General features: G+C 60.9%; 1 protein-coding gene across 3 annotated transcripts in view; it reads left to right on the top strand.

The window, feature by feature from the left end:
* Aacs (acetoacetyl-CoA synthetase) overlaps nt 1-26,909 on the top strand; it is a 48,344-nt gene extending 21,435 nt beyond the window's left edge. The window contains exons 9-18 of one of the 3 annotated variants that reach the window (XM_026402938.2): nt 3,594-3,674; nt 5,989-6,113; nt 7,562-7,626; nt 7,750-7,872; nt 10,354-10,467; nt 12,442-12,567; nt 15,403-15,472; nt 16,082-16,140; nt 16,905-17,107; nt 20,341-20,574. In XM_026402938.2, the coding sequence (XP_026258723.2) occupies nt 3,594-3,674; nt 5,989-6,113; nt 7,562-7,626; nt 7,750-7,872; nt 10,354-10,467; nt 12,442-12,567; nt 15,403-15,472; nt 16,082-16,140; nt 16,905-17,107; nt 20,341-20,478 (1,104 nt within the window). In that variant the 3' untranslated portion in view covers nt 20,479-20,574. Of the gene's footprint in view, nt 1-3,593; nt 3,675-5,988; nt 6,114-7,561; nt 7,627-7,749; nt 7,873-10,353; nt 10,468-12,441; nt 12,568-15,402; nt 15,473-16,081; nt 16,141-16,904; nt 17,108-20,340 lie in introns of all 3 variants that reach the window. The other 2 variants (XM_077796062.1, XM_077796063.1) reach the window with 2 other exon arrangements.
* Nucleotides 26,910-27,723: the final 814 nt, after the last annotated feature.

Genomic DNA, 27,723 nt, shown 5'->3' with positions numbered 1-27,723 from the left:
ACCTGAAGGCCACGAGGTGACGTCCCAAGCTGGGGTTAACCTAGGGAGGCCCCCTGCTGCCCCCGATGGAGGCTAACGAGGGAGCCCGCTTTCCCACTGTGGAGGCTGGGTTCTGAGACCTGGGTTGTGGGCTGGCCTCCCCAGCCCCTGTCCCTGGCTTGTGGGGGCCGCTGCTCCCTGTACCACCCCAGCCTGGCACGCGACACCCTGCCTTGGTCTGTTTCTGTTGCTAAGCCAGACACTACAGATGGCGTATTTAGGGAGAATCCATGTTTGCTCAGCTCAGAGAGCCAGGTGGAGGGGCCCAGTCGGCCCAGCTGGGGACTTCCACAGGTCTCTGTGTGGCACAGGGCACCGCACCTAAGACGGAGCAGCTCGCTCAGCGTCCTTCTTCTACACCCCTGCTGCCAACATGGGGCCCCACCCGTGTGACCTTTCCCACCTGTCACTTCCCAAGGGTTCCACCTCCAAATGCTGTTAACGTGTGACTCTGGGGACGGGTTTCCACAGGCACCAGGCCCGTGGGTCTCCTTGGACTGAGTCAGGACCACCTAAGGGCCTTCTCCTGGCCTTATCGCCTCTGTGAACACCTCTGCGGAGGGTGGGCTGGGGCTTCCACATCTGAGGTGGGGGGAGGAGGGAGCGGGTCAGCCTGAGGCAAGCCTCTCGCATCGAGTTTCCCAGAAGTCCAGCGTCCTTCAAGGACCCTCGAGATACATGGCTGCTGATGGTCTGGGCATAGATCGGCTGCCCCTAGCCTTTCTTCTTTTTGGTGCTGAGCATTAAACTTGGGCACTTAACCACGAGCCGCGTCCCCAGCCCTATTCTGTGTTTGATTTAGAGACAGGGTCTCACTGAGTTGCTTAGTACCTTGCTAAGTTGCTGAGGATGGCTTTGAACTCGTGATCCTCCTGCCTCAGCCTCCTGAGCCACTGGGATTAGAGGTGTGGGCCACCATGCCGGCTGTCCTTTCTTATTTTAAAAGTAAAATGCCTTGGGCTGGGGTTGTGGCTCAGAGGTAGAGCGCTGGTTTAGCGTGTGTGGGGTGCTGGGTTCCATCCTCAGCACCACATAGAGGTAAAATAAAGATATTGTGTCCACCTATAACTAAAAATTAAATATTAAAAAAATGCCCACAGGACCTGTAGAAAACCTCTAGAAAAGCTGTAGAGTGAGGAGTTCCTTGCCCTTTGCCAGGCCCAGGCCTCGGTCCTGGGCTCCTAACATTTCCAGCATCCAGTTGTGACATTTTCTGTTTGTTTTTTGGTACTACTGAGCCACGTCCCCAGCCCTTTTTTATATTTTACTAGAGACAAGGTCTCACTGAGCTGCTCAGGGCCTCACTTTTGCTGAGGCTGCTTTGAACTCATGATCCTCCTGCTTCAGCCTCCCCAGCTGCTGGGATTGCAGGCGGGTGTCATTGTGTCTGGCTGTGGCATTTCTTATAGCCTCCCTTGCTTCATTTCTCTCTGGGTACCTATGCGTTTCTGTCTCGTTTTTTGCTGATCCATTCGAGGTAGGCTGGAGCCGCGAGGAACTCTTCCTTGACCTCCATCTCGTCTCCTAGGAGCGGGTGCTCTCAGTGCTGTGGTCCAGGGTCAGCTCCTGAACACCAGAGTGGCCGCTGGCTGCCCTCCAGCTTGCAGCCCCCACAGCACTGGGTCGCGCTGTCCAGTCTCCCCAGGGCCCTTCATCTGGAGCAGCTCCTTGCCGTCCCTGGTCTTTCCTGACCTTGACGTTTGAAATCCAGGACCTGGTGTGGCTTGGATCTCTGGGCCTGTGTGACGTTTCCTTGTGTCAGATCCAGGGGATGTGGCTCTGGGCGGGGCTCTAGGGCCCCGACACTGTGTCCCTTTCTAAGCATCTTCTCTGGGGGATACGCAGTGCCATTCTGTCCTCTCGTTGTCATTTAATTGGTCACTTCAGAGGTGACTCCAGGATGAGTCTGGTGCTTTCCTAACAATCCCTCCACACAGTCCTGCTGGCTCCTGGGCTGCGAGATGCTTCCTCCTGACTGGGGCCTCCCCAGGGCCGCTCCTCCCCAGGGCCGCTCCTCCACCAGGGCCTGTCATCCCTAGGGTCTGTCCTCCTCAGGGCTGCTCCTCCACCAGGGCCTGTCCCCCCCAGGGCCACTTCTCCCCAGGACCCTCCTCCCCAGGGCCACTCCTCCCCAGGGCAGCTCCTCCCCAGGGCCGCTCCTCCCCAGGGCAGCTCCTCCACCAGAGCCTGTCATCCCCAGGGTCTGTCCTCCCCAGCGCCATTCCTCCCCAGGGCTGCTCCTCCCCAGGGTCACTCCTCCCCAGGACCCTCCTCCCCAGGGCCATTCCTACCCAGGGCAGCTCCTCCCCAGGGCCTGTTCTCCCCCAGAACTGCTCCTTCCTCAGGGCTGCTCCTCCCCAAGATCCTCCTCCCCAGGGCTGCTCCTCCCTAGGACCCTCCTCCCCAGGGCTACTCCTCCCCAGGATCATCCTCCTCAGGGCCTGTCCTCCCCAGGGCCACTCCTCCCCTAGGGCCGCTCCTTTCCAGGGCTGCTCATTCCCAAGACCCTCCTCCCTAGGGCCGCTCCTCCCAGGTCCTAAGCAACTCAGTGAGACCCTGTCTCTAAATAAAATACAAAATAGGGCTGGGGATGTAGCTCAGAGGTCGAGTGCCTCAGAGTTCAATCCTGGTACCCCCCCCCCCAAAAAAAAAAGTACAGGCAGTTGCTCAGGGTGGGATGTGGCTCAGTGGTGGAGCGCTTGAGGCCAGTGTCCCAGCACTGTCCCCAATTGCTCGAGACCACCAAACTCCTCTGCCTACACTTCCTGTCCTTAGGGGAGGCTTCAGATAGCCCTAACCCCCAGCGTACTCTCCACGACTCACAGAGAAATTCTGAGAGGAAAGCCGCTTGCTTCTGCCTTCTGAGGTGCTGAGGTGAGGGACAAGCGCAGGAAGGTGGGTGACGGGGTCTCACAGCCGCCGTCCCACACTGAGCGGAAGAGGGAGGGAAGCGGTGGGCTCTGCAGGCGTCCAGGCCGGGGCCCTGGAATCAGAGCCCTGCTGGGCGAGGCTTGACCCTTGGCCTCTTGACCACTCTGGGCTTTGGCTGGTGGCAAAGGCTGGTTCCTAACATGTGGGTCCAGCGCTCCTGCATGCTCTGAAGGATGGTGACCCACCTTTGTACGAGCTCCCCCTGCAGGGGCATTGAGGGCAGGGTCCCCACCTGTCCTCAGGTTCTCCTCCGGGACAGGCCCTCTCTGCTGTGTGGCTCATGCTCAGTGATAGGAAGCTTCCTTTCTCCCCGAGGCAGTCTGTGGAGGGCATGGCGGCTGGTACCATGAACAGGCGTGTACTGTCTGTACTGTCACTTTGTCCCTCTCAGTGAGGTTCGCTCCTGTCCTGATGTTCCAGGTCCCCACGGTGCCTCTGATGGAGCTGGCACCAAGAGCTCGCGGGCAGCTGGGGTGCATCAGGGTTTCCCGTCAGGCATGAGCACTGCTCAGGTGGCAGGTGGCAGAGTGACCCTGGAGGTGGCTCATCAAAGCCAGGTGGAGACGCTCCAGCTCCTTCCTAGGTGTGGGGCTGCCGCTCACCTGGGCATCCTCCCTCCGCAGGGCACGCTCATCCAGCACCTGAAGGAGCACATTCTGCATGGGGACATGCGCTGCAGTGACGTCCTGCTCTACTACACCACGGTGAGCCCCTCACGTCCGCCTGAGGTCCCCCTGGGTGCTGGGCTGTGCTGTGGGATGGCAGGCAGACATGGCCCTGCCACCAGGCGTGCACATGGGTGTGCGGTGGCCCTGCGTGCAGGTGTGGAGGGCTTGCTGTCCTCGCTGGGCACAAATGTGTCCAATCCCGAAGGAGAACTTGGGGTTGGCCTTTTCCAAGAATGCCAGTATCAAGAGGTTCCGGAATAATCCAGCGGTGTTTCCTGGATGGCACAACTGTGCTGCGTTTTTAGGAAGCGGGTACTGGAGGTAGGTGCCTGCCCTGCCCAGGCTGTTCCCTCTGTGACAGGCCATCTGGACCCCTTGCAGACACAGGAACAGGACCAGGACACGCCCGGGGATCACCATAGGCAGGGTACCTGGGTTTCTGTGCCCGGCTGTGAATGAGGGGCTTGGGCCAAAAGACTCAGGGATCTTTTAGCAGCAAGATTGTTTCCTCCCTGTGCCCAGCACATGGCGCGTAGGCCTTGGCACCCCGGGCTCCAGGCCCATGTTCTGCCGTGTCCTGGTCTGGCACCCTCAGGCGGGTCCCTTGCAGCTCTAGGAATGAGTCCCTGCTGCCTCCCACGGAGGCGGGTTCTGGGCTGAGGAGAGCAGCACGGGAAGAGCCCTGTTGGGGCCACCTCCAGGGTGTCGTGCTTTCTGGAAACATCCTGCCCCAGGCTGGCCACCCCATTCTGCCAAGTTGGATTCAACAGCAGCCTCAGGTGTGGTTATAAGCATCCCCAGCCCTGGCCAGGCCCGTTCTCTGTCACTCATGGACCTCACTTTAATGGCCTTGCTGGACAGTGCTGTACCCGAAGGGCTGGGCTGCTGGGCCTCCAGCCTCTGCCTCCTCATCAGGGCCGAGTCCTCCCTGGGAGAGCCTCAGCCAGTGGGTGGACACCTGTCTAAGCAGACTGGCTAAGTGGCGGCTCTGCCAGTGAAGGCCACTCACGTCGCAGAGGGCCGTCCTCAGGTGGAGGCCAGAGTGGCTGAGGTGGCCAGCAGGAGGGTCCCAGTCTCAGGCCTGGCCACGGCTTGCTGGGTCCTGTGGTACCTGCCCGTCCGACCCGGGCCTCACACCACCCACATGGGGAGCCACTCAGGAGCTTCCTCCTGCCTCCCGTCCCCACCACAGAGTGACCCCAGGTGCTGGGGGACGCCAGGGCCCCCACGACTTGTGCTGAGTCCTCCCAGGTGGGGCACGACCCCTTGTCCTCGCCCACGTGGGCGAGCAGCTGCACTCTCCTGCCCTCCAGGCCCAGGCCCCTGCTGAGCGTCCCTGCTCTGTCGTCCTGTCTGTGCTCCAGATGGCCCCGAGGCTCTGTGGGTGGGAGCCTGGTGGGCGGGCCTGTGGGCACATTTTTGGAGTTTAAAATTCTTTTTTAAATTAAAAAAAGAATTGAAATTAAAAAAAAATCCAATCCCCTCACATATGGTGAGGATTTTAAGCCACATCAGAAGGACACAGTGGAGGGGGCTGTTCTCCAGGGCCTGGGGACTGTGCCTGCCATCCTGGTACTGCTTCCCCGGGCAGGCCTGTGCATGTGTTCGTGCATGTGTGCATGTGTCCTCATGTGTGTGCATGTGTGTGTGCATGTGTGGTCATGTGTGCTTGTGTGTGCATATGAGCATGTGCGTGTGCATGTGTGCTCATGTGTGCATGTGTGCTCATGTGTGCATGCATATGCATGTCCATGTGCACACGCATACGTGTGTATATGTTCTCATGTGCATGCACATGTCCACACAGTTGCACATGTGTGTATCTGTGGGCATGTGTACATGTGTGCATGCACACATTATATTGCAGTTGTATGCGTGTACACATGTATACGTGTCTGTGTCTGTGTCTGTGTGGGTGCATGTGCGTGTCCGCCCTGTCTGCTCAAGGCTGTGCCACTGTGCCGTGCTTGTTTTCCACCTCACAGTGTCTTGCCGCGTGTCCCCCACCCATTGGGCCTCTTCTCCGTGGCCACATGGGGCTGACTCTGAGTGCTTGCGAGGTGGGCGCTGAGCGTCCTGGGGTTTGACTGAGAGCAGTGGAGTGCATGTGTCCTGTGGCTGTCCTGTGTTGGCGGGTGCTGGGCTCGTTCAGTCTCACCCCAGTGAGGGCTCACAGATCTCCTCTGCCACGTCTCCACTTACGTGCAGCTGCCTCTGCGCTCAGCCTGTGGCTGAGGCTGGTGCGTCTGAGGCGGGCAACTGCAGCCCATCCTGGGCTCTGGGCCGGGCAGTGCTTTCGGGCTGGTGGGGAGCTGGCGGCGCCTGTCTGAAGCTGATGCTTGTGTTGCAGATCGGCTGGATGATGTGGAACTGGATGGTGTCCGCTCTGGCCACTGGGGCATCTGTGGTCTTGTACGATGGCTCCCCCATGGTCCCGACGCCCAACGTGCTGTGGGACCTTGTGGACAGGATAGGGTAGGTACCTGATGTCCTGCTCAGCCGTGGGACAGCGCTGTTGTCCTCGGAAGGTGCTTTGGAATATACGCAGCTGCAGCCACATGTCCCCTTGCAGGCTGCTATCTCTGGAGTGCACTGCTACCCTGGACATCCATGCCCAGTGCTGGGAGGTCCAGGAGCAGCAAGAGGGCATGCTGGGCTGGTCCACTGCTGGGTCCACACTCCCCGGCAGGGTGAGAGGCACCTCTCAGGGCCAGGAGTGAGCTCGGCGGCTCCTGGAGAAGCTGTGGGTTTTGATTTTGGTACCTGGGACTGAACCCAAGGTGCCCAGCCACGCAGTCCGCCCCAGCCGTTTTTGATTGTTATTCAGGACAGGGTCTCCTGAGTTGCTCAGGGCCTCATAGAGTTGCTGAGGCTGGCTTTGAGCTCGCAATCCTCCTGCCTCAGCCTCCGGAGCTGCTGGGATTACAGGTGGGCGCCACGGTGCCTGACCCACATGGGACCTTTTTGGCCATCTGTTTTGGTGCAGTGCCAGGGAGCAAACCCAGGGTGTCCCTGAGGGCTGTGGCCATGTTCTCTTGGCATCTTCCCTGAACATTATAACTTTGGTACAAAGGTGTTTATGGTGTCTGGATGGTGTGGCCCTCTCTGTGGCCCTGTTAACTTCTCTTCCCTTGATGGGACACAGGACCCCCAACATGCAAGGCACTGCAGGAGGAAGTATCGGAGTCACCAGGGCCCCCGGGGTCAAGAGCGTGGGGAGGACCTGAGCAGCCCCCACCCAGCATTAGAAACGGTCTCAAGGCTCAGCGCCACCGGTCTGGGCTGAGGAATGAGTGGTGACACGTTCTTATCACTTGCCTAATGACAGTATCTCTGGCAGTAAAAACAGGAGGCTGCCGAGCTCCAGGAGCCGAAGTGTCCACGCTCCAGGTGGGGTGGAGTATGACCTGAGCCCCCAGTGGCAAGTCTTCAACAGAGTGCTGGATGCCGTGGGGCTCAGGGCATGGAGGAGAGCAGCATGGTCTCAGATGTACACCAACACAGCTCACTGCAGGCGAGGCCGGGCTGGGGGCTTTTGGCTCCTGCTTTACCAAGCAAGGCTATCTGCGGCTCTGTCTGCTTCCTCAGAGTGAGGGCAGAGTCAGGCTAAAGGGCTCGACTAAGCCCTGCACCTTCCTGCGGCTGAGCCAGACCCACCACGCTGAGCTGTGCACAGAGGGAGCCAGTCCCCGCACCATGAGGTCAAGGTGGAGATGCGTCCCTCAAGCCTGGAGGGAGCCCAGTGCGGGGACTCTCCCAGGTGAGGGTGGGACGTTGGCAATCCAGAGGAGGCCCTCGCCTGTTGGTCTTGTGGACTTGTAGGAATGAGTCACCAGCGCAGAGAGCGTTGGTGTGGGGACATGTGTGGGATGCACAGGACCCTGGAGAGCCCCTGATGTCTCCTTTCCCTCCCGTGCCCCTAGCATCACCATCCTTGGGACGGGTGCCAAGTGGCTGTCTGTGCTGGAGGAGAAGGACCTGAAGCCGGGTGAGTGTGCCTCGCCCTGGACTGCCCCCACAGCTGTCCAGGAGAGGGGACCTGCCACTATGTGTGCGCCTGTGGGCTCCCAGTGCTGGGCTTGGCTCTAATCTCTTGGTGGCTGTCCTCCAGTGGAAACCCACAGTCTGCAGACGCTGCACACGATTCTGTCCACGGGCTCCCCGCTGAAGGCCCAGAGCTACGAGTATGTCTACAGGTGCATCAAGAGCAGTGTCCTGCTGGGCTCCATCTCAGGTACGGCTCCACCCCAGGCTCAGTGGTGGGTGGAGATGTGGCATGCAGCCAGGGAATGGGGTGGCAGGGACAGTGACTCTGCCCCTGACAACCAGGCTGGCCTGCTGGGTCACCTGCTGACTGCACCAGCCCACGTCTTTGGACTGATCCCACTTGGCAGGAGGGCTGGGCCTCACGCACTCCTTATTGAGGTGCTGAACCCCTGTTCCTGGTGGAGTGCACGCACGTCTCACATCAGTTGTGATCGGAGCCCCCGAATAGCTCAGCCTGGTTGTCTGTGTGTATGATGAGGGTGAGGTGTAGCAGGTGGAGGGACTTCCCTGGCTCCCCAGGAGCAGGTCTCTGAGCTGGGAGCCTCGCCCTAGCTTCCATCTGAGGAAGGTTGAGGCAGGAAGGCCAAGCCGCCTCGAGCACCTGCCCAGCATGCGTGGGGCCACTTACATTTCCGGTTGCTCTGCACATGTCTGGGAGTGACCCAAAGGTCAAGAGTCTGACTTTGGGGTTAAAGATAGATTTTAGCAAGTAGGTGCTTTGCACATACAGGATCTGAAAATGAAGATCAATTGTACTTAAGGACGGTTATTGTGACATTGTTGACACTGATAAGAAACATAGGTTGCCTTTATACGCCTCTGGAAAGGATTTACCTGAACGATTTATGACCTCAATTTATGTAGCCCCTAGAAGTGACAGTATGGAGGTGGTTATTTGGATAGGATCCCGCTGATTGTTGTTGAGAGGGGTCACGACATGTTGAGTGGAAAAGGACTGATTATTGGTCAAAATAGATTAAGAGGGACCCCTGGGTGAGGCTGTTCCTTATGTGTGCATGGGGGTGCCCTGTGTGTGTGTGTGCGGGGGCACCCTGTGTGTGGATTGCAACCTTCTTTTTAACACAAAGCTGCTCTTTGGAGAATACTTTGTGTCCACTACAAAATTCAGAGTCCCCAGGGCAGCTGGGTGTGGAGTCCCCATAGCGTTCCCCCTTCTGGAAATGGGTCCTTCCCTGCGTGGGGGGGCATGTGCCAGGGCTCCTAGCTCATATTCTTTTACACATTTGCAATTCTGATTTTTTTCCTTGTGGTTTTAAAAAATACGTCCTTAGGACCCATATTTAAAAGGTGCCATTTTACTTTGAGTAGGTGGAAGGGTGTCAGGAGCCCCGGGCCTCCATGGGGATCGTGCTGTGGTCTCCAGGGGTCCTTGCAGGCTGCACTGCCCTGATTCTGCCCCTCAAGGGGACCCAGGGGTCAGGGCTCTGGCCTTCAGTGAGGGCCTAGTACAGGCCCTGGCCTTGCCCAGACCCTCTGTGCCTGTTTCCTCTACGCTCCCCATGAAGTTTTGGGTTCCCCCTGGTGGCTCGTTGCCGAGTTCTCCTGGATGTGTGCCCCAGGTGGCCCCCGCTTCCCGGACGGAGCCTGGCTCCCCTGGCCCCGCTGATACAGATGCTCGGGTGCAGGGCAGTCCCCTCGTGGCTTCGTCTCTGATGGTCTCCCCAGTGGCCATGTCGTCAGAACCCCACCTCTTTTCTCCCCGCTATCCTGCTTGTCCGTCCTCTGAGGGGGCACAGGCAGACCTTGCGTCTGGTGAAGGTGCTCATGTCCCTATGAAGCCTGGAACCTGGTGGGACCTTGGTGGTGGCAGATGCGACCAGGACCCCTGCATTTTGTGGGATGTGCCAGAGAGTGACGGAGGTGCCAGAGACCCGGAGCAGGCGTCAGTCTGGTTCTCTGCCCGGGAGGAACACAGACCCACAGAGGGAGGCCGAGGCAGACCCTCGGAGTCTTGGAGATACCGAGTCATTTTATGTGGCGGCCATCTCCCCCTCCGCCCACAGACACAGAGTCGATCACGGAAAAACTGTCCTAATTACGCACACTTTCCCAGGTGTGCAGCAGGCATGACGCAGGCTCCGCAGGGTTAAGTATGGCACAGACTCAACACAGCTCGGGTGCAGCAGGCACCTCGCCACCTCCTGGCTCCTCCCGCTCTCCTCTGTCTCACTGAGTGACATCCTGGGGGTCCTGGCCATCCTGGCCTGACTGAGCACTCTGTGGTGTGCGTGTGAGCCTGCATGTGTTGCTTGTGTGCCCGGGCACAGCCTGCTGTGGCACTGGGGCTGCAGTGAGGGGACCCTTCTGGGCTTGGGCCTTGTGCTGCTCCCGGCCCCGCGTCCCCTGGTCTCTGTCCCGAGCTCCTCCTGGAAGCCATGCTCTCTGGCCTGAGGCAGTGCCCTGGCATCCTGGCAGCCAGGAGGTCTCTGGCCCCAGTGACAGCCACGCACGGCCACTCTGCCCAGGTGGCTGCGGCACAGGGGATGATGGAGAGACTTCCGTCTTCTGACACCAAGTTTTGAACTCCAGGGTGACATGGAGGGCATCTATTCAGTGTCCTCTGCAGGAAGCTGTCCTTCGTTCTCAGGGACACAGAGAAATGGGGTCTTTGTGCGTCTGGTCTCAGTCCCCCTGTCCTCACCTGCAGGTGGCACTGACATCATCTCCTGCTTCATGGGCCAGAACGTGTCCATCCCTGTGCACAAGGGTGAGGTGCAGGCCCGGAACCTGGCCATGGCCGTGGAGGCGTGGAATGAGGAAGGTGAGGCGCACCGGCTGCTCTAGGTGTGGGGGGGACAGGTGTGGGGAGGGACAGGTGTGGGGGGGACAGGTGTGGGGAGGGACAGGTGTGGGGAGGGGACAGGTGTGGGGAAGGGACAGGTGTGGGGAAGGGACAGGTGTGAGGAGGGACAGGTGTGAGGAGGGACAGGTGTGGGGAGGGGACAGGTGTAGGGAGGGACAGGTGTGGGAGGGACAGGTGTGGGGGGACAGGTGTGGGGAGGGGACAGGTGTGGGGGGGACAGGTGTGGGGGGACAGGTGTGGGAGGGACAGGTGTGTAGGGGGAAGGTGTGGGGGGGACAGGTGTGAGGAGGGACAGGTGTGGGGGGGAAGGTGTGGGGGGGACAGGTGTGAGAAGGGACAGGTGTGGGGAGGGGACAGGTGTAGGGGGACAGGTGTGGGGAGGGACAGGTGTGTGGGGACAGGTGTGGGGAGGGGACAGGTGTGGGGAGACATGTGTGGGAAGGACAGGTGTGGGGAGGGACATGCCCTTCACTTGGGGGTAGTTCCCTCAAATGGCCGCTGTCCACACAGAGCAGTGTCCTCCGTCCCTGGCCTGGCTTTGCACCCCTGTGGTTCCTTGTCCCAACCCTGGAGAAGCAGGTGTGGGGTCGAGCACAAATGTGAGCTGTGTGGGGTCAGCTCTGGGACAGCTGATGTCCTGGCCTTAGTGAGGGCCCAGAGGGGACCAGGTGGCCTCTGCTGGTCTCTTCCTGCAGGTCTTGTGTGGAACTGGCCTTTGCTTTGTGGTCTAGTGACGACTGCTTATAAACAGCAGAGCCTGTTAGTGTCCCCAGCACCAACCAGGGCCTGGCGTGTACTCTGAATAAGTTCATGGACTTAAATTCTCTGGGCCACTGCTGCGTTGTCTTTCCTTATCTGAGTGGATGGGAAGGCTACACCAGCCCTGTTTCTGTGAGGCTCAGGGAAAGATTGGCAGGGGCAGTGGCCACACCAGGACCCTACCACCCTTCGTCTTTCTGGAGAAAATCCCTTCCCACCTGGTCCCAGAGTGACTTCTCATACAGGTTGTCCCTTTCTGTCTGAAGTTTCTCTTGGGCCTGGTCAGGAGGGAGGTGCCCTGGCAGGGACCTTCCACACCCACAGAGAATGCCTGTCGGCTTCTGTCTGGGGGACATTGTGGGGTGGTGTGAGCTGGGAAGGTGGAAGAGCCAGGGGCCTCCTGCAGAGGGGGAGTGCAGACAGCGGAAGGTGCAGGGTGGACGGCTGGTCAGCTGGCTGCCTGTGCCCCAGGGTGCTCCTCTGCAGCCTGCGTTATGACCAGCTCGGAATCTGGCTGCCCAGGGGTGGGAGAAATCTGGGCAGCGGGAGCAGGGCCGTGCTTTGGAAGCCACCAGTGATGGTGGGCACAAGACACCTATGTGCCTGTGACCTCGAAGCCCCCCCCCCCCCCGAGAAACACCTGCAAACGCCAGCAGGTGACATGACATGCAGGAGTGCCCCAGCCGTGACCCGTGAGGGCATCAAGGCTGGGAGCAGAGGCAGGCCTGTCCTGGGGAGGGCTGAGCTGAGCACACGTAGGGGACCAGGTATGGACAGGGCGTGGGGACCAGGGCGTGGGGCCAGGGCCAGAGCGTGGGGCCAGGGCCAGAGCGCAGGGCCAGGGCGTGGGGCCAGGGCCAGGGCGCTGGGGCTCTCTCGCAGGCGGCAGAGCAGAGCAGGCTGAGGCATCCCCGTGGCCCTGCCAGGCAGCAAGGTCCGTTCCTGCAGCCCAGCGTGCGTGAGCCCTGTGTGTGCTGTGGGCTGCGCCGTGATGGTGCTGCTGCGTGACCAGGGAACGGTGAAGCCTGCTCTCGAGGGGAGCAGAGAGGGCCGGGGCTGGGGTGGACCCGAGTTGGCCTCCTGGGAGCCCCGCAGGCGTGGAGTGAGCGGGGTTGGAGGAGCTGGGGGAGGAGGGCCGCAGAGCGGGGCCTGACCTCCCGCTACCTTTGCCAGGGAAGGCCGTCTGGGGGGAGAGCGGAGAGCTGGTGTGCACCAAACCCCTGCCCTGCCAGCCCACGCACTTCTGGAACGACGAGAACGGGAGCAAGTACCGCAAGGCCTACTTCTCCAGGTTCCCAGGTGGGTCTATGCCTGCACCATGCCCAGCCCGAAGCTGGGGCGGCTGTCCACGCAGGCTGCTGTTCCTGGATGTGTTCTGTCTCCCCTGTGTCAAGGGAGGCTCCCCTGGGCGCAGCCGAGCCCCACCTGCCCCTGCACCCAGCCCGGTGCCAGCGCTGGCCAAGCCCCTGGTTTGCCTGCAGGTGGCCTTGGGAGGGTGGGGACCCCTGGGCTGGGTTCTCCTTCCTCCTCTTGCCCTGGCGCCACCGCCCAGCCCTTTGGAGGCAGAGGGAGAGGGCTTTGCGCAGGGAGGCGTCACTGGCCTCTTGCCCTGGCCAGGGGAGTCTCTTCTCCCGGGGGTCCCACCTCCCTCTCTGTGAGTGGCCGCTGCAGAAGGCAGAATTCAGCAGGCCCCTGCCACAGTTGCTCCGCTGGATGCTGCCTGCGTCCGGCTCACATGATTCTGCACACTCCATGTGAGCGAGTCAGAACGTGGCCGGCAACTAAGCAGGAGTGGCTGCGTCCTTGCGTGTTGGCCTTGGGCGCCAGCTTGGGGGGGATGCTCCTCCCATGCAGGGTGCAGCGCACCCATGAGGCACAGCCTCTCCTGCTGCCCGCCTGGTGCTGCAGACTCAACAGCGGGGACATGCTCTTCCCTTCCCACGGCTCCTGGTCACGGGGAGGTCACGGGGTTGGAAACTCCGCTCGGAGATCCGAGATCTGTCCAGGAAAGGATGCCCCCTCGTCCTCTGCAGGGCTGCTCCTTGGAGACCAGCTTTGTTCTATAATTTTTGTCAGATGCGGGGATTTGTGTGATGAATGTCTTTCTGGACTAAGTTCAGGAAGAAAGCTCTCTTTTGACTCTGATACTCCTTCTTGGGGAAGACAAATTCTTTGTGTCATTCGTCCATTTTTATCTTGGAAACTCAGAGCTGGAAGCCCTGCCCTGGGTCCTCCTCTTACCCTGGGTGGGGTTTCTGGTCCCTTTGATTAATGCCATCTTGATGCCTGACGTCACAGAAGATACATTTATTTGTATCTCTCACCTGGGGACAGGTGAGAGATACAAATAAATGTGGAGTGACCAGAATGGGACCTGGGGCTGCTGGCCATGGTCAGAGTGGACGGTCTCCTGCAGCACAGGGAGCTGCACAGAGAGCCTCCCTCCTGCACAGGCTCAGAGGCCTCACCCTGTCCTGTCAGGGCAGATGCAGGAGGGCCATGTGCGGGGGAAGGACGACCAGGGGATGGCCGGGGAAATCCGAGGGTTAGGACAGAGGGCAGGTGTCCCTTTGGTGTGAATTCTGAAAAAGAATTTCTATGTGACTGAGGGCGAGTGACCCAGGGCAGTGAGTGAGGGGCACAGGAGTGGGTTCATGGGCCGTTCTTGTTCTCCTTATGGCTTATTTTAAAATATTTTTTAGGTGTAGTTGGGCACAATAATACCTTTATCTTATTCATTTATTTCTATATGTGGTGCTGAGGGTCGAATCCAGGACCTCGCATGTACTAGGCGAGCGCTCTACCGCCGAGCCCCAGCCCCAGCCCCTAGCTTATATTTAAAAATCATAATAAACACTTAAAAATAAGTCAGAGGTAAACTTAAGAAGGACTTAGGCCTCGGCAGGGACAGACCCCGGGAGGCCTCCAGTGTCACCTACAGACCTCCAGGAGACGTAGGGCTGGAGTTGCAGCTTGGGTCCCGAAGGTCTGGCCGGGCACTGTGGAGGGAAATGTGCTCTGGGGCCTGTGCCAGCAGCTGCTCCCTGCGTGGCCACCAAGGCCGGTGGCCTCCCGTGGACTCTCCGCTCAGCTTGGCTTTGCAGGAGGCCAACGAGCTTCCTGGTGTCATTTTCATAAAAGAAGGTCTCCTGGGCGCACCTGCACCTTCCTTTTCCTCCACATTTCCAGAGCCTTGGTCATCAGGCCCAGGCACCAAGCAGCCCAGAGAAGGCAGGAATGTCCCCTGGATTCAGGGAGACTGGTGCCATGCACACGTGATGGGGCAGGTGGGACTGCCCCTGGGTCTGCTGCAGCTGAGGTGCTGCTCTTCTCTGTCGCACCTTCTAGAAGCCCATATTTGACGCCCCGGTGCGAATCTTCGGCCTGGGAGGCCGATGGCCCCCGTGAGCCGCTCCCTCCTTGCAGGGCCCTGGGTGTGGGGACCCGGCTCCCTGCAGACAGGCATCGGGCGAGTCCCCACCAAAGACCCTGCGGGGCTTGTTGAGGGCGCTGTGCTGACACCACAGGAGCCAGCGGGCTCATGAGGACGGTCCTCAGGGCCGTAGGTCAGCCCTGAGTCAAGTGGGAAGTGGGGGGCGGAGCCCTCCGTCGGCCACTCTGGGAAGCTTCCCTTCCCGGGCGTGGCTCCTGGGCTTTGCAGGAGGATGAAGCCCAGGGGACAGGTTTGCTGGAGTTCCTCTCCGGGCTGGTGCAGGAGGCTCCCCTGGCCACACGGCTGTCATCCCAGCCTAGCCCTGGCCCTCGCCTGGTCCCCACTGCCCTCCCCAAGGCCAGCCTTCCCCTACACTCAGCCCTCCATGTGCCCAGCTACCCGAGTTGCCTGCACGCTGAGTGTGGGCTCACTCTCCTTGTCCTGTGGCCTTGCTGGTGTCCCCAGGTGCTGTCTCCCCAGGTCCCCGTGTCAGAGCTGGGTGGGTGGCCATCCTGCCATGGGACTGCTCCTGGGGCAGGAGCTTCTGGTTCCCTGGGTTCCCTCTTAACCCCAGCCTCATGTGGCACCTGTTTGGGCCTCGTGGTGTCCGCTGGCTGGCATCCCATCTGGCATCCCATCTGCCCCGGGCAGGCCACCTTAATTGCATTCCCTGAGTGATCAGTGGCTCTGCCTCTTCTCAGGTATCTGGGCGCATGGTGACTACTGCAGAATCAACCCCAGGACCGGGGGCATCGTCATGCTTGGCCGCAGGTGAGGCTCCGGTGGGCTTCCCTCCCTGGGAGGACCCTGCTGGGGGATCCGGGAAGGAGGCTCTTCCCTGGGAGGGGTGGCCCCTCCCGGCACCCTGCCTGCTTGAGTGGGGTGCTCCACAGCCCTGCTGGGGCCCTCCCCCACCCCTTCCCCGGCCCTGGGTGCTTTGTGCTTCCCACCCTGAGCCTGGGTATGTGCTGTCTCTGACCCAAGACCCCTCTGGGGAAGGGTCCCAGCCCTTGTCTTGCTGTCACGTGGGTGGACGTCCCCCATCTTGTGTCCTCCCTGTACTGGGCTGACCCTGGTTCCCGACCTGGTGGGTTTGGGTTGTGGGGGATTCGTGGGGTGAGAGGCCCAGGGCAAGGACTGACCAGTGTCTATCACTGGAGGGGGGCTGTGTGTGGCCTTGTCCCCGGTAGGGAGGACACTGCAGGTGAGAAGGGTGGTGAGGGCTGAAGTCTGTGGTCAGGGGCCCCTCGATGTCCAGGGGGGCCGTGGAGCACGGAGGGCTGGCTATGGGAGGTGAGGCCCTTGCCGACTGGCCCGCTGGTGCCTGGGTGGGGCTGGACTTGCTGGCCACGGCTCCTCTCATGCCCTGCCTCTCTCCAGCGACGGCACGCTCAACCCCAACGGAGTGCGCTTCGGCAGCTCGGAGATCTACAACATCGGTACGCCCCGCCCTCCCTTCCCCCAGGCCCGGGTCCTAGGCAGTACCCGTGGATCAATTTCTGGTCAGCTTCCTTGTGGCTTGACCAGGGTGAGGATGGACATTTAAGCACAGCTTCTTTCCTGTGGCCCAAACTGAGACCTAGACCTCAGAAGGGCTGTAGGTCGCTTGGCCCCTTCCCTGTCACGTTCCCTCCTCACCGCCAGCTGACGGTGTTTAGGCTTAAAGGGTGAGGGAACAGAAGCACAGAGAGGCTGTGTGAGTGCTGAAGGCCACACAGCACCTTGCAGACACCAGGTGCAGTCAGTGCAGACCTTCGAGTCTCATGACCGCCCAGTGGAGTCCTCTGGGGCACGCTGAGCTGCCTGACCCAGGGACTCGAGCCCCACCCTGGCCCTGAAATCAGCCTTCTTGGGTGGGGTTTGCCTCTGGTGCTCAGGCCAGCTCCCAGTCTGTACGACCAGGGTGGAGACGCCTGGCCTCCCCCATAGAGCCACCGCAGGGACCTGCCCAGTTGTAGTTGTCACTGGCAAGCCCGGCCCACATGGGCTCCTGGAGGCCCTGCCCAGTCCAGGCGTGGCTGAGCACTGGCTCCCAGCAGTGGCTGTCCTCCCACTTGGTTATGAACATCCCCAGGGCACTTTCCCAGGTGGGCTGAGGACAGGATGTGGGCTTCCCTGCCAGGTTGGTGGCCGGGCACCCTCCCCGCCTTCCGCCCAGTTGATGGGTGTCCCCAGCCTACAGAAGGGCCTTCTGTCTCCACAGTGGAAGCCTTCGAGGAGGTGGGGGACAGCTTGTGCGTCCCCCAGTACAACAGGGATGGCGAGGAGAGGGTGATCCTCTTCCTGAAGATGGCTCCGGGGCACGCCTTCCGGCCCGAGCTGGTGAAGCGGGTCCGTGAGGCCATCCGCCTGGGCTTGTCAGCACGACACGTGCCCAGCCTCATCCTGGAGACCCAGGGCATCCCGGTACGTGCCCAGCCTCGTCCTGGAAACCTGGTCCCTTGCCAGCACTGGAGCTGGTGCCTGTGTCGGGGTCCCGGGGCCAGCAGTGCCATCCTCCCCTCCCCTCCCCTCCAGGACGGCTTTGAACCGCCCGGTGACACGGGTGTGCCAGGGTGAGGCCACCAGGCTATGGTGAGGACCTGGGCCCAGCTCTGCGGGGGCTCTGGGCGCCCGCCCTGCGCAGAGGCAGGTCCTCAGCTGCACCCACCTACCCTGCTCGGATTAGGGGAGGAGACAGGTCCCTCAGAGGGTCACAGCGACCTCCTGCATTGCTGAGCGTTGTCTCTGGGTCAATCCCCAGGGCACCTGTGCGCACAGAGTCCCCAAGATGGTGGCCGCGGGATGAACTACAGAAGTGCTGCTCGTTCAGAGGGGTGGTGGCCTTGGGGGCGGTGGCCTTGGGGGCAGTGGGCTGTGTTTTGGCGAGTGTTGGGGGCTGTGGTGGGATGCGGGCTCACCTGGAAACAGCTTTGGGGACATCAGGGCCTCTGCCACACGCTGACTTGGGGACCCCTCAGTAGCCTGAGTCACTGTCTCTACCTTAAAGAGATGCTCTGGTGTCCTTGTGCCACCTGTGCAGGAGGGGCGCGCGCTGCTCCTCCTCTTCCCACTGGGGCAGTGGCTGCCCTCTTCCCCTGGACCCACGTCCATGTCTGCGGTGCTCGGCTCCCTTCCTGGTGTCCTCGTGCCTCGTCATGGTGGCTGTGTGGAGAACCCGCTGCTGGGAGCTTCTGTCCTCTCCCTGGTTGAGGACTTGCTGACAGTCTGTGGAGACACCGGCCCCTTGCGGGAAGACAGACGCCTGGGGTCGTGGTCCTGCTGCCCCCGTGAGGTCTCAGTGCCCCTTCAGCCAGCCGGTTCTGTCCCCTGGGCTTGTTGAAGAGCCACGTCTTCTCACCAGGTCCTTCCCAAACTGCGCCCGAGCCCTGGCTCGTCATCCTCCCTCCTCCGGCCTCTGTCCCCTGCTGTCCTGGCCCCTCGCTGCCCACACCAGCTGCCTCTGCTTGATGGAGCACGAGGTCACTGTGAGGCTGACTCAGGTGCCATGGTCTGGACTGACCAGGGCTCAGGGCGGGGCTCCCCAGTGTCCTTGGGCGGGGGGACAGTCACCAGGAGCTGGAGCCACTTTCAGGAGAGGCCAGCTGAGTTCCCGGCTGTCGAGTTCTGGGCCTTGCTGGAGGAGGGAGGGCCCCTGCATGGGGAGCCCCGGGCTCCCCAGCCTTGCCCAGGTGAGGGCCATGTCTGCTGGACAGTGATCCTTCTGTCCCCTGGAGCAGTGCTGCTCCCACCATAACAACTGAGGGCCCTGGGAGTGCTCGGGAGAGATGAGCTGGACCCTCCCCATGTCTGGGCTGTGGTGTGAGGGGAGGGCTTGTGACAGAAGGGACAGCTGCGAGCCCCGTGGGACGGGTCCTGGCTGGCACTCCTCTAGGCCCTGGCTTACCTGTTCCCTTAGGCCTGCCTTGGGGCCACTGATGGGCGTCCCCCAGCCTGGTCTGCACCCCTGAGCTGGGCTGTGACAGTGCTGGCTTGGCAGTGCAGGGGCCTCAGGGCCTGAATGTCATCCTGGTGGCTTGGCTCTCACTGTCACTGGGGCCAGTCAGCCACCTGCCCCCTCTACCTCATGGCTGGGCTCCAAGAGCAGAGAGGTGGCCTGGGGCCCACTCAGCCTCCCTGGCTCCCTCCCATCCCAACAACGTGCCTGACCCCTCTGAGTTGCCGCGTCACCGTCACCCACCGCTGTCTGCAGGGCCTGGGGGGCTGGGGGCCAGGGCTTCTCCCTGCTCGGCCTGCGCTGGTGAGCGAGAGAGAGCCTGAATCTGAGTGAGTGAGTGTGTGAGTGACTGAGAGTGTGTGTGTGTGTGAACCAGTGTGTGTGAGTGAGCGAGTTAGTGACTGAGCCAGTGTGTGAATGAGCGATCAGGGCAGGCAGGGAGGGAGGCAGGGAGGGAGGGACACTGGTGGCTGGGACAAGCTTATCTTCTTGGTCCCCTTACTGACGAGGAAGCTCCGAGGCAGGCCCTGTCTGATGGAGGGGAACCCAGTCTTTGGCTGGCCACTGACTCTAAAGAAAGGCCTTGAGACTCTGGTCCTGACGAGGGGCCTGGGCGTGGAGTCCTGCTGCAGGGCCCCAGGTAGCCACCAGTGTCCCATTCCAGGGGCCTCTCCCTGGTCACCTGGGTGCTGGCCTGCTGCCAGGAGGGCTCTCGGCTCTTTCTGGCCACCAGAGGAGGCTGTTGCCAGCGCATGAGCCCCACATGAAGTGTGGCACAGCCCCGGGGAGGTGGCACCATGAGGGGCCCATGGCACATGCTGGAGTGACGGGCAGCCCCTGGAAAGCTGGCACTTAGATCCTTAACTGGTCACACATCAGCTGAGTCTTTTCAGTGCATGAATATTAACTGAACCTTGGGTAAAAACTGGTGTAGAACTTGGGCGCCATGGGGCCTGGGGCCTGGGGCTGTGGCGGTCCTGCCCACGGGCACACGCAGCCCAGCCTGCGGGTTCCCGGTGGATCCCCGCTGCCGATCCCAGAGGGAGCCCTGTCCACTCGGGAAGAACCCGGTCATGAGAAGAGGCCACAGCCTCCCTGGCTGGGTGGCTCTTGGGGAGGCCGGCAGGTCCAGCCCTGGAGGGCAGTGCCCCTGAGGTCGAGGGCGGGCCTTGTAGTGTAGTGTAGTGGATGACGAGGGCGTGGAATGAAGTAAGAGTCAGCCATAATGGAATACCGTAGCCAGGCCCTCTGAAGCATCTCGTGTCTCCTGTGTCCCCTGCTCATGGTCCCTGGGGCAGGCACAGTCACCCTCACTTCACAGTGGAGGAAGCCAGCTCAGGCGAAGGGATTTGCCACAGGCCCCCAGACGGGGTGGCAAGGTCACGTCTTCATTAAAAACTTCCTGCTCAGGTGCCTGTTGGGAGTCGGGGACGAGCCGTGGATTCCCACCCTGTGCTCTGAGAAAGGGCCCAGTGGCACCTGTGTGCCCACTCCAGGACCAGCCGGGGTGTGACATTTCGTGCCGATCGTGTGACGGGCATTAGGAAAGTCAGTCTGGGCCTCATGGCATCTCTGGACGCTGGTGGGGGCAGCCCGGGAGGCTCAGGAAGCCCGTGAGGGTGGCTTCTGAGTCCCGGGCAGCCCCGCTCACTATCCCTGCCCAAGCTTCACCTCTGTGCTCTGTCTCCTGTCCCCCATGTAGTACACGCTCAACGGCAAGAAGGTGGAGGTGGCTGTGAAGCAGATCCTGGCGGGCAAGGCCGTGGAGCACCGCGGGGCTTTCTCCAACCCCGAGACCCTGGACCTGTACCAGAACATCCCCGAGCTGCAGGGCTTCTGAGCCGCTGGGCAGCCACTCACGGTCAGCAAACTGCTCGCACACCCACGGCTGCGGGGGGCGTGTGGCCAAGCACTCCCGGGCCTGGGGCATCGTTTCTGCTTCCGAGTTCAGTCTGGTGGGCACCGAGTCTCATGCGCAAGGACGGAGCTGACCTTCGGACTGGAAGGCAGGTTGGCCCACTGTGGCCTGTCCCCGAGCGCTGTCTGCACATGGCCTTGCTCACCCTGCGAGTAGGCCTTGCGGTGCTTGCTGGGCCCAGGTGGCAGCGCCCACCCGAGGAGTGGCATGGCCCAGCCTGCGAGCCCATGTCCTGTTCCCCTCTGTGAAGGTGCAAACAGTCCCTTCCCGAAGCCCCGACGCCTGGTCCTTCCGCTTTCCTCAGGGCACCTCCACCATGGGGCACTAGTCCTACCAGGGACACCTGCCTGGCTTGTCACTGTCTTTCCACAGCCGGCCGTTGGGACCCCAGGCCAGGACTCACGCACCGCGTCACACTCCGGCCAAACAGCACCTCCTGCCCCGGACTGTGGACTTTGAGTGGTTAGGGTGATTCTGTGTTGGTTAGGGCTCTGATGGGGACCATTTGGTGCTGCCTGTGCACCCCGTCACCTTTGGTGCCCTGGCGAGTCCTCCAGGCTGCACAGCAGGCAGTGTGGTCACCGTGGTCCTGGCCCAGCAGGGCTGCCTGGGCCTCTGAGAAAGGCCTTCTTGCACTTGCTCCACCTGAGAGCCCTCAGGACATTACTGTTGAAGTCGTGTCACCGGCACTTGTCAGGTCTTGGCAGCTGGGTGGGTGGCTTGTGCCTCTGAGGTCAGCATGCCCACGGACGTCAGGAGCCCTGGTGTGGGCCCTGCGGTCAGCGGAGCTGAGCGCAGGAAATGCCTCCTCGAGTCCTGTTCTTCTGGGTCATGAGAACACAGGGGAGCACTGGAGGGTTCATGCAATAAATAACGGTGTGCACTAGGCTGGGCTCTGCTGTTGGGGCCCCCATGTCCTTTCTAAGAACGTGGCCGGGTCTCTGTGCTCTGCTGTCAGGGGCCCCATGTCCTCTCTGGGGACATGGCTGGGTCTCTGTGCACCAGGCAAGCTCTGCTGTCAGGTGCTGCTGCCACTGTGCCTTGGAGCTACTCATCCCAAACTCTGGCAGCCCTTTAAGACCCTGGTCTTTAGCCATGGACTAGTGGCCAGCTGGCTACAGGCACTGCTGTTAGTGTGAGGCCAGTACCCTGCAGCTCCAGGTCCTGTCCTGTCACCCCCGTCCGCAGTGCACACTGTCTTGGTCACTTGGTCACTGGGTGGCCATCTCCCTCCCTGTGTCTACAATGGCAGGAAGGCAGAAGCTGCGGGGGCTGGTCAGAGCAGAAGGCCTGTCTCCTGGATCCTTTCAGCAGCAAGGTGATGGCTCTCTGGGACACCACTCTCTCGTGTGTGCAGCCTCAGGGGCCAGCTCGTGCTCTCGGTCGCAATTGCGGGGGGGATGGGGTGCTCAGACAGGAACGCCATCCTCGGTGTCAGCTTCTCATGGCCATTGTGACCCACTTCCCCCGCTTGCTGTGGTTCTGGGAGTCAGAGGTCACCACTGCCGGGCGGTGGCTCTCCCTCCACCTGCAGCTGCTGTGGCCCTGGAGCTGTCCTTGTGCAGTGGCCCAGCACCAGGCCGGCCACAGGACCCCTGTGACTGCCCTGGGAGTGACCTAGGGTACCGTCCCCATTTCCCACTAGCTGAGGAGCCAACGAGGCCCCAACACATCCTGCAAACCATGTCACGCCCCAGGGTCTGGGGTGAGGATGGGCATCTCCGGGGCTGCCCCCTGCTAATCACCTGCTGCTGAGGAGCAAGGAGCGGCCCCTGGGAAGGTGGAGCCACCTGGGGAGGCTGAGCTCAGGCCCTGCTGCCCCTGCCTGGGCTGGGGCCACCATCCACGAGGCCCTGTTCTCCCCCCAGGTGCTTAGGGACGCCTGCTGCGTCCATGGCGCCCGAAGAGGCCCAATTAGTGTGCCCTTTGTTTCCTGTAGGAGGCCCAGGCTGACTGAGCCCCGCTGGACAGCTTCATTAGAGAGTGGCAGATGGGCTGGAACCACAGCCACTGGTCACAGGTGTGGAGCTGCCTTGGCCATGACTCTAGAGGACCCCCAGTTGCTGGACAGGCTGCCCCACCCTCCCCCCCAGGCCCTGCTGGAGCAGCTTCAGGAGACTGGGCTCCACGTGGCCTGCCCGGGGCTGTGTCCCAGGTGGGCGGGAGCTCTGGCAGCTGGCCTGGTCCAAATGGGCGCCCTCCTCTCCTGCCCAGCTCCCTCCTGCCTGGGCAGGTGCTCTCATAGGGCAGGAGCTGGGGTGCCTGCCCCCTTCCTCCTCACTGCACCGAGCGCTGGAGTTGGGTCCCCGTGGGCTTCCTGTCTGCCTCACCTGCAGGTGACCTGAAATCCACTCTTCTTGGGCCTGGTGCATCTGCCTCTGTCACGGGCTGCAGGGGGACAGAAGGGACCCTCCCTCAGGTCTTCAGATGCTCCTCCAGGGCCTTGTGAGCTGGGGGGCCAGGCCAGGGGCAGTCACCCTTCCGTCTGGTGGCTGCACTGTCCTCTGTGTGAAGGTCTCGTCCACACTGGGACAGGGGCGTGGAGGAGGAGACTTGTCCACTCTGCTCATGTCCTCCGGCCATGGCCATTACACAGTGTGCTCAGCTGCGTGGGAGTGTGGAAGGCGTCTGTCCAGACAGTGCCGGGCCCTCCTGCGACCGTCTGTGGCAAGGAAGGGCAGGCATGGTGACTGGTGACAGCCACAGCCCCTCCCATGGGGGAAGGGCCTCTATGTCCATCTCCAGCCCCCTCCCCACGGGCAGGGCACTTTCCCCTCTGGGGCCCGTGACTGGGGGCTGGAGGGCTGAGGTGAGGCCTGATTGTGCCCAAGGCTCAACAGCCAGGTGGGAGCTCGCAGGTCGGCTTCCGCCACACTAGGCTGGGGGGGGGGGTGTGAGTGTGCATGCACCCAAGTGAGCAGCGCACGGGTGTAGACGTGTGACTAGTGTCTGTGCACACACACCCTGAGGCCAAGGTTGCGCACACACTGGCCCCAGCAGGATGGGCCGTGGGCACCCTGCACCCCGCCTGTGCTTGGGGCGAGGACGGAAGCCCACTGACCATGGCAGGTGAGTGGGGAAGCTCCTCCAGTCGCAGCTGCCAGGGCTACAGGATGCTGGCCTGACCCTTCTAGTTGAGAAACAACTTTCTGTGTCCCCATCGGGTGGTTTTTCTTGGGGGCCCTGCAGGACCAGGGACTAGCTCTGTCCTAACTCATGTGCCCACCTGAGTGTGGGGTCCCACAGCGGCCAGGGTCGCGGAGGCCGCGGCTGTGGAGGTACAGCCAGCGTGCCTCTCCTGGGGACACCACAGCTACTGTCTGAGAGTGTGATGCCACCATGTGAAGACTGGAGGGCCACCAGCCAGGCAGAGGCCTGCGAGGGGACCACCTCATCTAGAGGACGGCAGGGGCCCCGTGGGGACTGCAGGGCACGTGAGTGGGGAGCGGCTCCAGGTGGCGTGGGTCGTGTTCTGAGGGCTCCAGGAGGCCACTGGGACTTGGGCCCAGCAGTGCCCTGGCTGGCTGGGTGCTCACTGTGTGGGGCCCAGGGCAGTGCCTCCGCCTGGCCTCCCCTGGCCTCTGTCTGGCAACAGCTTCAGGCACAGCTGCCGCCCTCCCCTCCTCTCTCCCTGTCACCCCAGCACCTGCGCGCAGAGCAGGGTGGCCCAGCACAGAGCCCTGGACGCAGCAGAGCCATCAGGAGGCTTTGAGGAGCTGTGCCCCATCCTCTGCTAGCCACAGCTGCCCTGGGTGTCCGCACACACCATTTCTAACAGCCTCCAGCCATCTTGTCCCTGTCAAGGGCAGTAGTAAAGGCCTGTGAAGGAGGTGTCCACGCTCCTGGCCACGCTGGCTCCGTGGTCACACCTTCCCCTGTTGCATGGCCCTCTGGCAACTGCAGAGGTGAGCAGTGGTCCAGTACTCCATCAGATGACCTCTAGGAGATGTGGGTGGCTCACTGTGCTCTGGAGAGGCTTCCAGGCTCCGTCCCCTCTGGTCCCTCTGTCTGTCCCTTCTCTTGTCTCACTGGCTCAAGTAGCACAGCGGGTGATTTCGGGAGTGTCAAAGAGGGTGGCCATTGTGGGCCCCACATGGTGTGGGCCGGCTTCCCTGCAGCCCTGGGCTCTCCTCTGCCTGCTGGCTGCGGTCAGGGCACGGGCGTCCACTCCTCTTTTCAGTTACGACTGTGGATTTTGTTGGCGACAAGTAACAGAAACCCCAGCACCAACTGGGCTCTCGTTAAGTTACTTAGGGCCTTGATAAGTTGCTGAGGCTGGCTTTGAACTTGTGATCCTCCCACCTCAGCCCCCCGAGTTGCTGGGATTACAGGCGAGAGCCACCACGCACACAGCCTAAATAGCTTTTTAAATGTCAGTGTGTCCCAAATATTGCATATCTGGAATTCAGACATAGCTGGGCCTCCCACAGTTTCCTGACTTGGGCAGCCCCATTTACTGGAACCAAGTGCCTACACCTGAATGGTGGCTGCACCCCTGTGTGACCACAGGCAGGTTACTCGCCCTCTCTGAGCCTTGTTTCCTCCATCTGTAGTGCAGGTATTAAGACTGTTATTAGGTGGCGGGGTTGAGGCGGTGCCTGTCATTTGTGCTGGCCTGTAACAGGTACGCACGGGATGTCAGCTATCCTCATGTCACCATCTCCTGTCTCCACTTCTGTGCAGCCTTCGGTCTTTCATTCTTAGGTCAAGAGTCTTCTTGGTCTGCTCAAGGTCACATGCCCATCTCTGATCCACCTGTGCCATCTGGGGAATGGGAGGTTCTGATGGCAGTACCTGGGTCATGAGCCCACCTCTTCCCTGGAGGATGGGCAGGTGGGCTGAGAGTGGGAGGCTGCACAGGAGACCTGGGGTGCCGGGGTCAGGGACATGGTTACCCTGGCATCGTGAAGTGGCTGAACCCCAGGTCAGGAAGGAGCACTGCGCTGGCTGTCAGCTGTGGAGGCCTCAGGAGTGGGTCCGAGAAGGCCCGGCTTTAGGAGGGCAGAGGATTGATGGCCGGCCTGGCTCCTGCCTGAAGGAGCCCAGATAGGGTTCTGGAGAAGTCTGTGTGCCTGGTCCTAGGTGTCCCTGCATAATGAAGGCGAATGATACTGGCTTGTCCGGCTGGAGGCCCGCTGGTGCAGAGGGAGGCCAGCCTCCTGTGGGAGCCTCTGGGTGAATCATCAGTGAGATGGTGGCCCTTGGAGCTCCACGTCCTCTGCCAAGAGAGGCACCCGGGGGTTGGCAGGCCAGGAGAATGGCAGAGGTGGTCCTTCCCATGGGGGTGTGTGGCACCTCTGTGGTGGCTGATGAGTGGTTTTCTCATGGGGTATGGCAGAGGCGATGCCCAGTGACGTAGGGGCAGAGCAGGTGTCGGGCAGGTTTCTGTGATGGTAACAAAAGCTCCTGAGGTCAGCAGCTTATAGAGAGGAAGGGTTGATTTGATCACAGCTTTGGAGGTTCCAGCCCATGAGCAGTTGGCCCTACTGTTTTGGGGGCCTGTAGTGAGGCCATGCATCATGAAGGAATCCCAGGGCAGAGCAGAGGGGTGCAGAAGAGATGGGAAGGGAAGGGGCCAGGGGACCACTATGCCCTTCAATGGCACACCTGGGGATCTAAGGACCTCCCCAGGCCACCAGCTCTTAAAGGCCCCCCCTTCCAGTGCTGCCACACTGGGGAGCACCCTTTGCCACATGGGCCTTGGGGACATTCTCGCCTTAACGTGTGCAGATCTGCCTGGCTTCTGGATGCTCACGTGGAGGAACCCACCGTGGGGAAGGTGGACTCCCGGGGCCACCAGGCTGGAAGGTGGACTCCCGGGGCCACCAGGCTGCAGGAGCCTCATGCAGGGGTGCAGGTCGGCAGCTCCAGTGGGGCCAGGCTCCTGCCTCCCCTTCCTGGCATGTGGCCTTTGGAGAGAGCTCTGGGAAGAGGGAGAGGATCCCCTTTGGGTGCTTCCTGTTCATGCGCCTTTCCTTGGGTGGTTCCCAAGTGTCTGGATTGATTTAAAAAAAAAATCATACCCGGGTGAAAAAGATCAATCGTGAGTGTGGTTTCCACGTGGCTTTGACACCATCGCAGACTCCCATATGCCTAGAGCCTCTAATTAGATCTGGAGTGAGGATCAATTCACGTGTCATGAAATTTTAAAAGACAGCGTTCCATGAATGGTTCTTCCTATTATTCCAGCCTGATTGAAATTGTGGGTTTTTAAAAGGTGCTATTTATACTCTTAAGACAATGGGGCTTTCAAACGATTCTGACTCCTAAGTTCCTATGTGATTTCCAGAGGAGGGGAAATTTTGAAATTTTTCATAATGAATGTATCTTTGTGACTTTTCTTCCTTCCTTTCTTTCTTTCTTTCTTTCTTTTTTTTTTTTTTTTTAAATTACCTGCCTCAGCCGCATCTCACTCCCCCTTGGATGGGGACCTCTGGTTCTTGCCAAAGTATGTATCACATAATTGCTTTCATGTTCAGACTTGGCAAGAGTGTGTTGTAAATGGCCGTGACACAGAGGTGACAATTCTATTAGTCCTGCGTTTTTGCATGGTTGACCTTGCAAATTGAATCCTGGCTGCTGGACGCCACGTGTGCAGTTGGGGGGCATCGAAGGGAAGTGGGGCTGAGGCCTCCATCTAGGTCTCTTCCCAGCTCCCCAGACGGAAACAGCAGCCCATGATTGATGGACTCCTGTCCACTGTGGCGTTATTAGCCACTCTGTCAAGGTGACAATGTCATTTTTAATATTCTGTCTTTAGACGCCGGTTTATTTTTAGGGTATGAGTTAGCCAGCCTTTTCGGAGGCAGAAAGACAAAAGGTGCAGGGGATGGACCTCAACCCTGGGTGCTGGGGAGCTTTTTAACAAGAGCCATCCCCATGGGGGTCCTGGGTGACTGTTAGCTCTGTCCCCACGCCGTGCTCACTGGAGTTCATCTCTGTGTACAAAGAGACCGGGCTTGGGTGAGGACACGGGGAAACTGGAACCCTTGTGTGTGGCTGCTCAGAATGTAAAATGGTGCAGCCACTGTGGAGAAGAGCGTGGGCCCCTCAGGAAGTCAAATACCTAGAGTTAATCACCACACGAGCAGCAAGCCCAGTCTAGGTGTGTGCCAAAGACCTGCCCTCACACAGATGCCTGCATACAGCATCCCAAAGGCGGAGGCG

This window comes from Urocitellus parryii, chromosome 3 (assembly GCF_045843805.1).
Source record: "Urocitellus parryii isolate mUroPar1 chromosome 3, mUroPar1.hap1, whole genome shotgun sequence".
NCBI classification, from domain to species: Eukaryota; Metazoa; Chordata; class Mammalia; order Rodentia; family Sciuridae; genus Urocitellus; species Urocitellus parryii.
The sequence above is the reverse complement of the archived record's forward strand: the minus strand, read 5'-3'. Positions and strand labels throughout refer to the sequence as shown.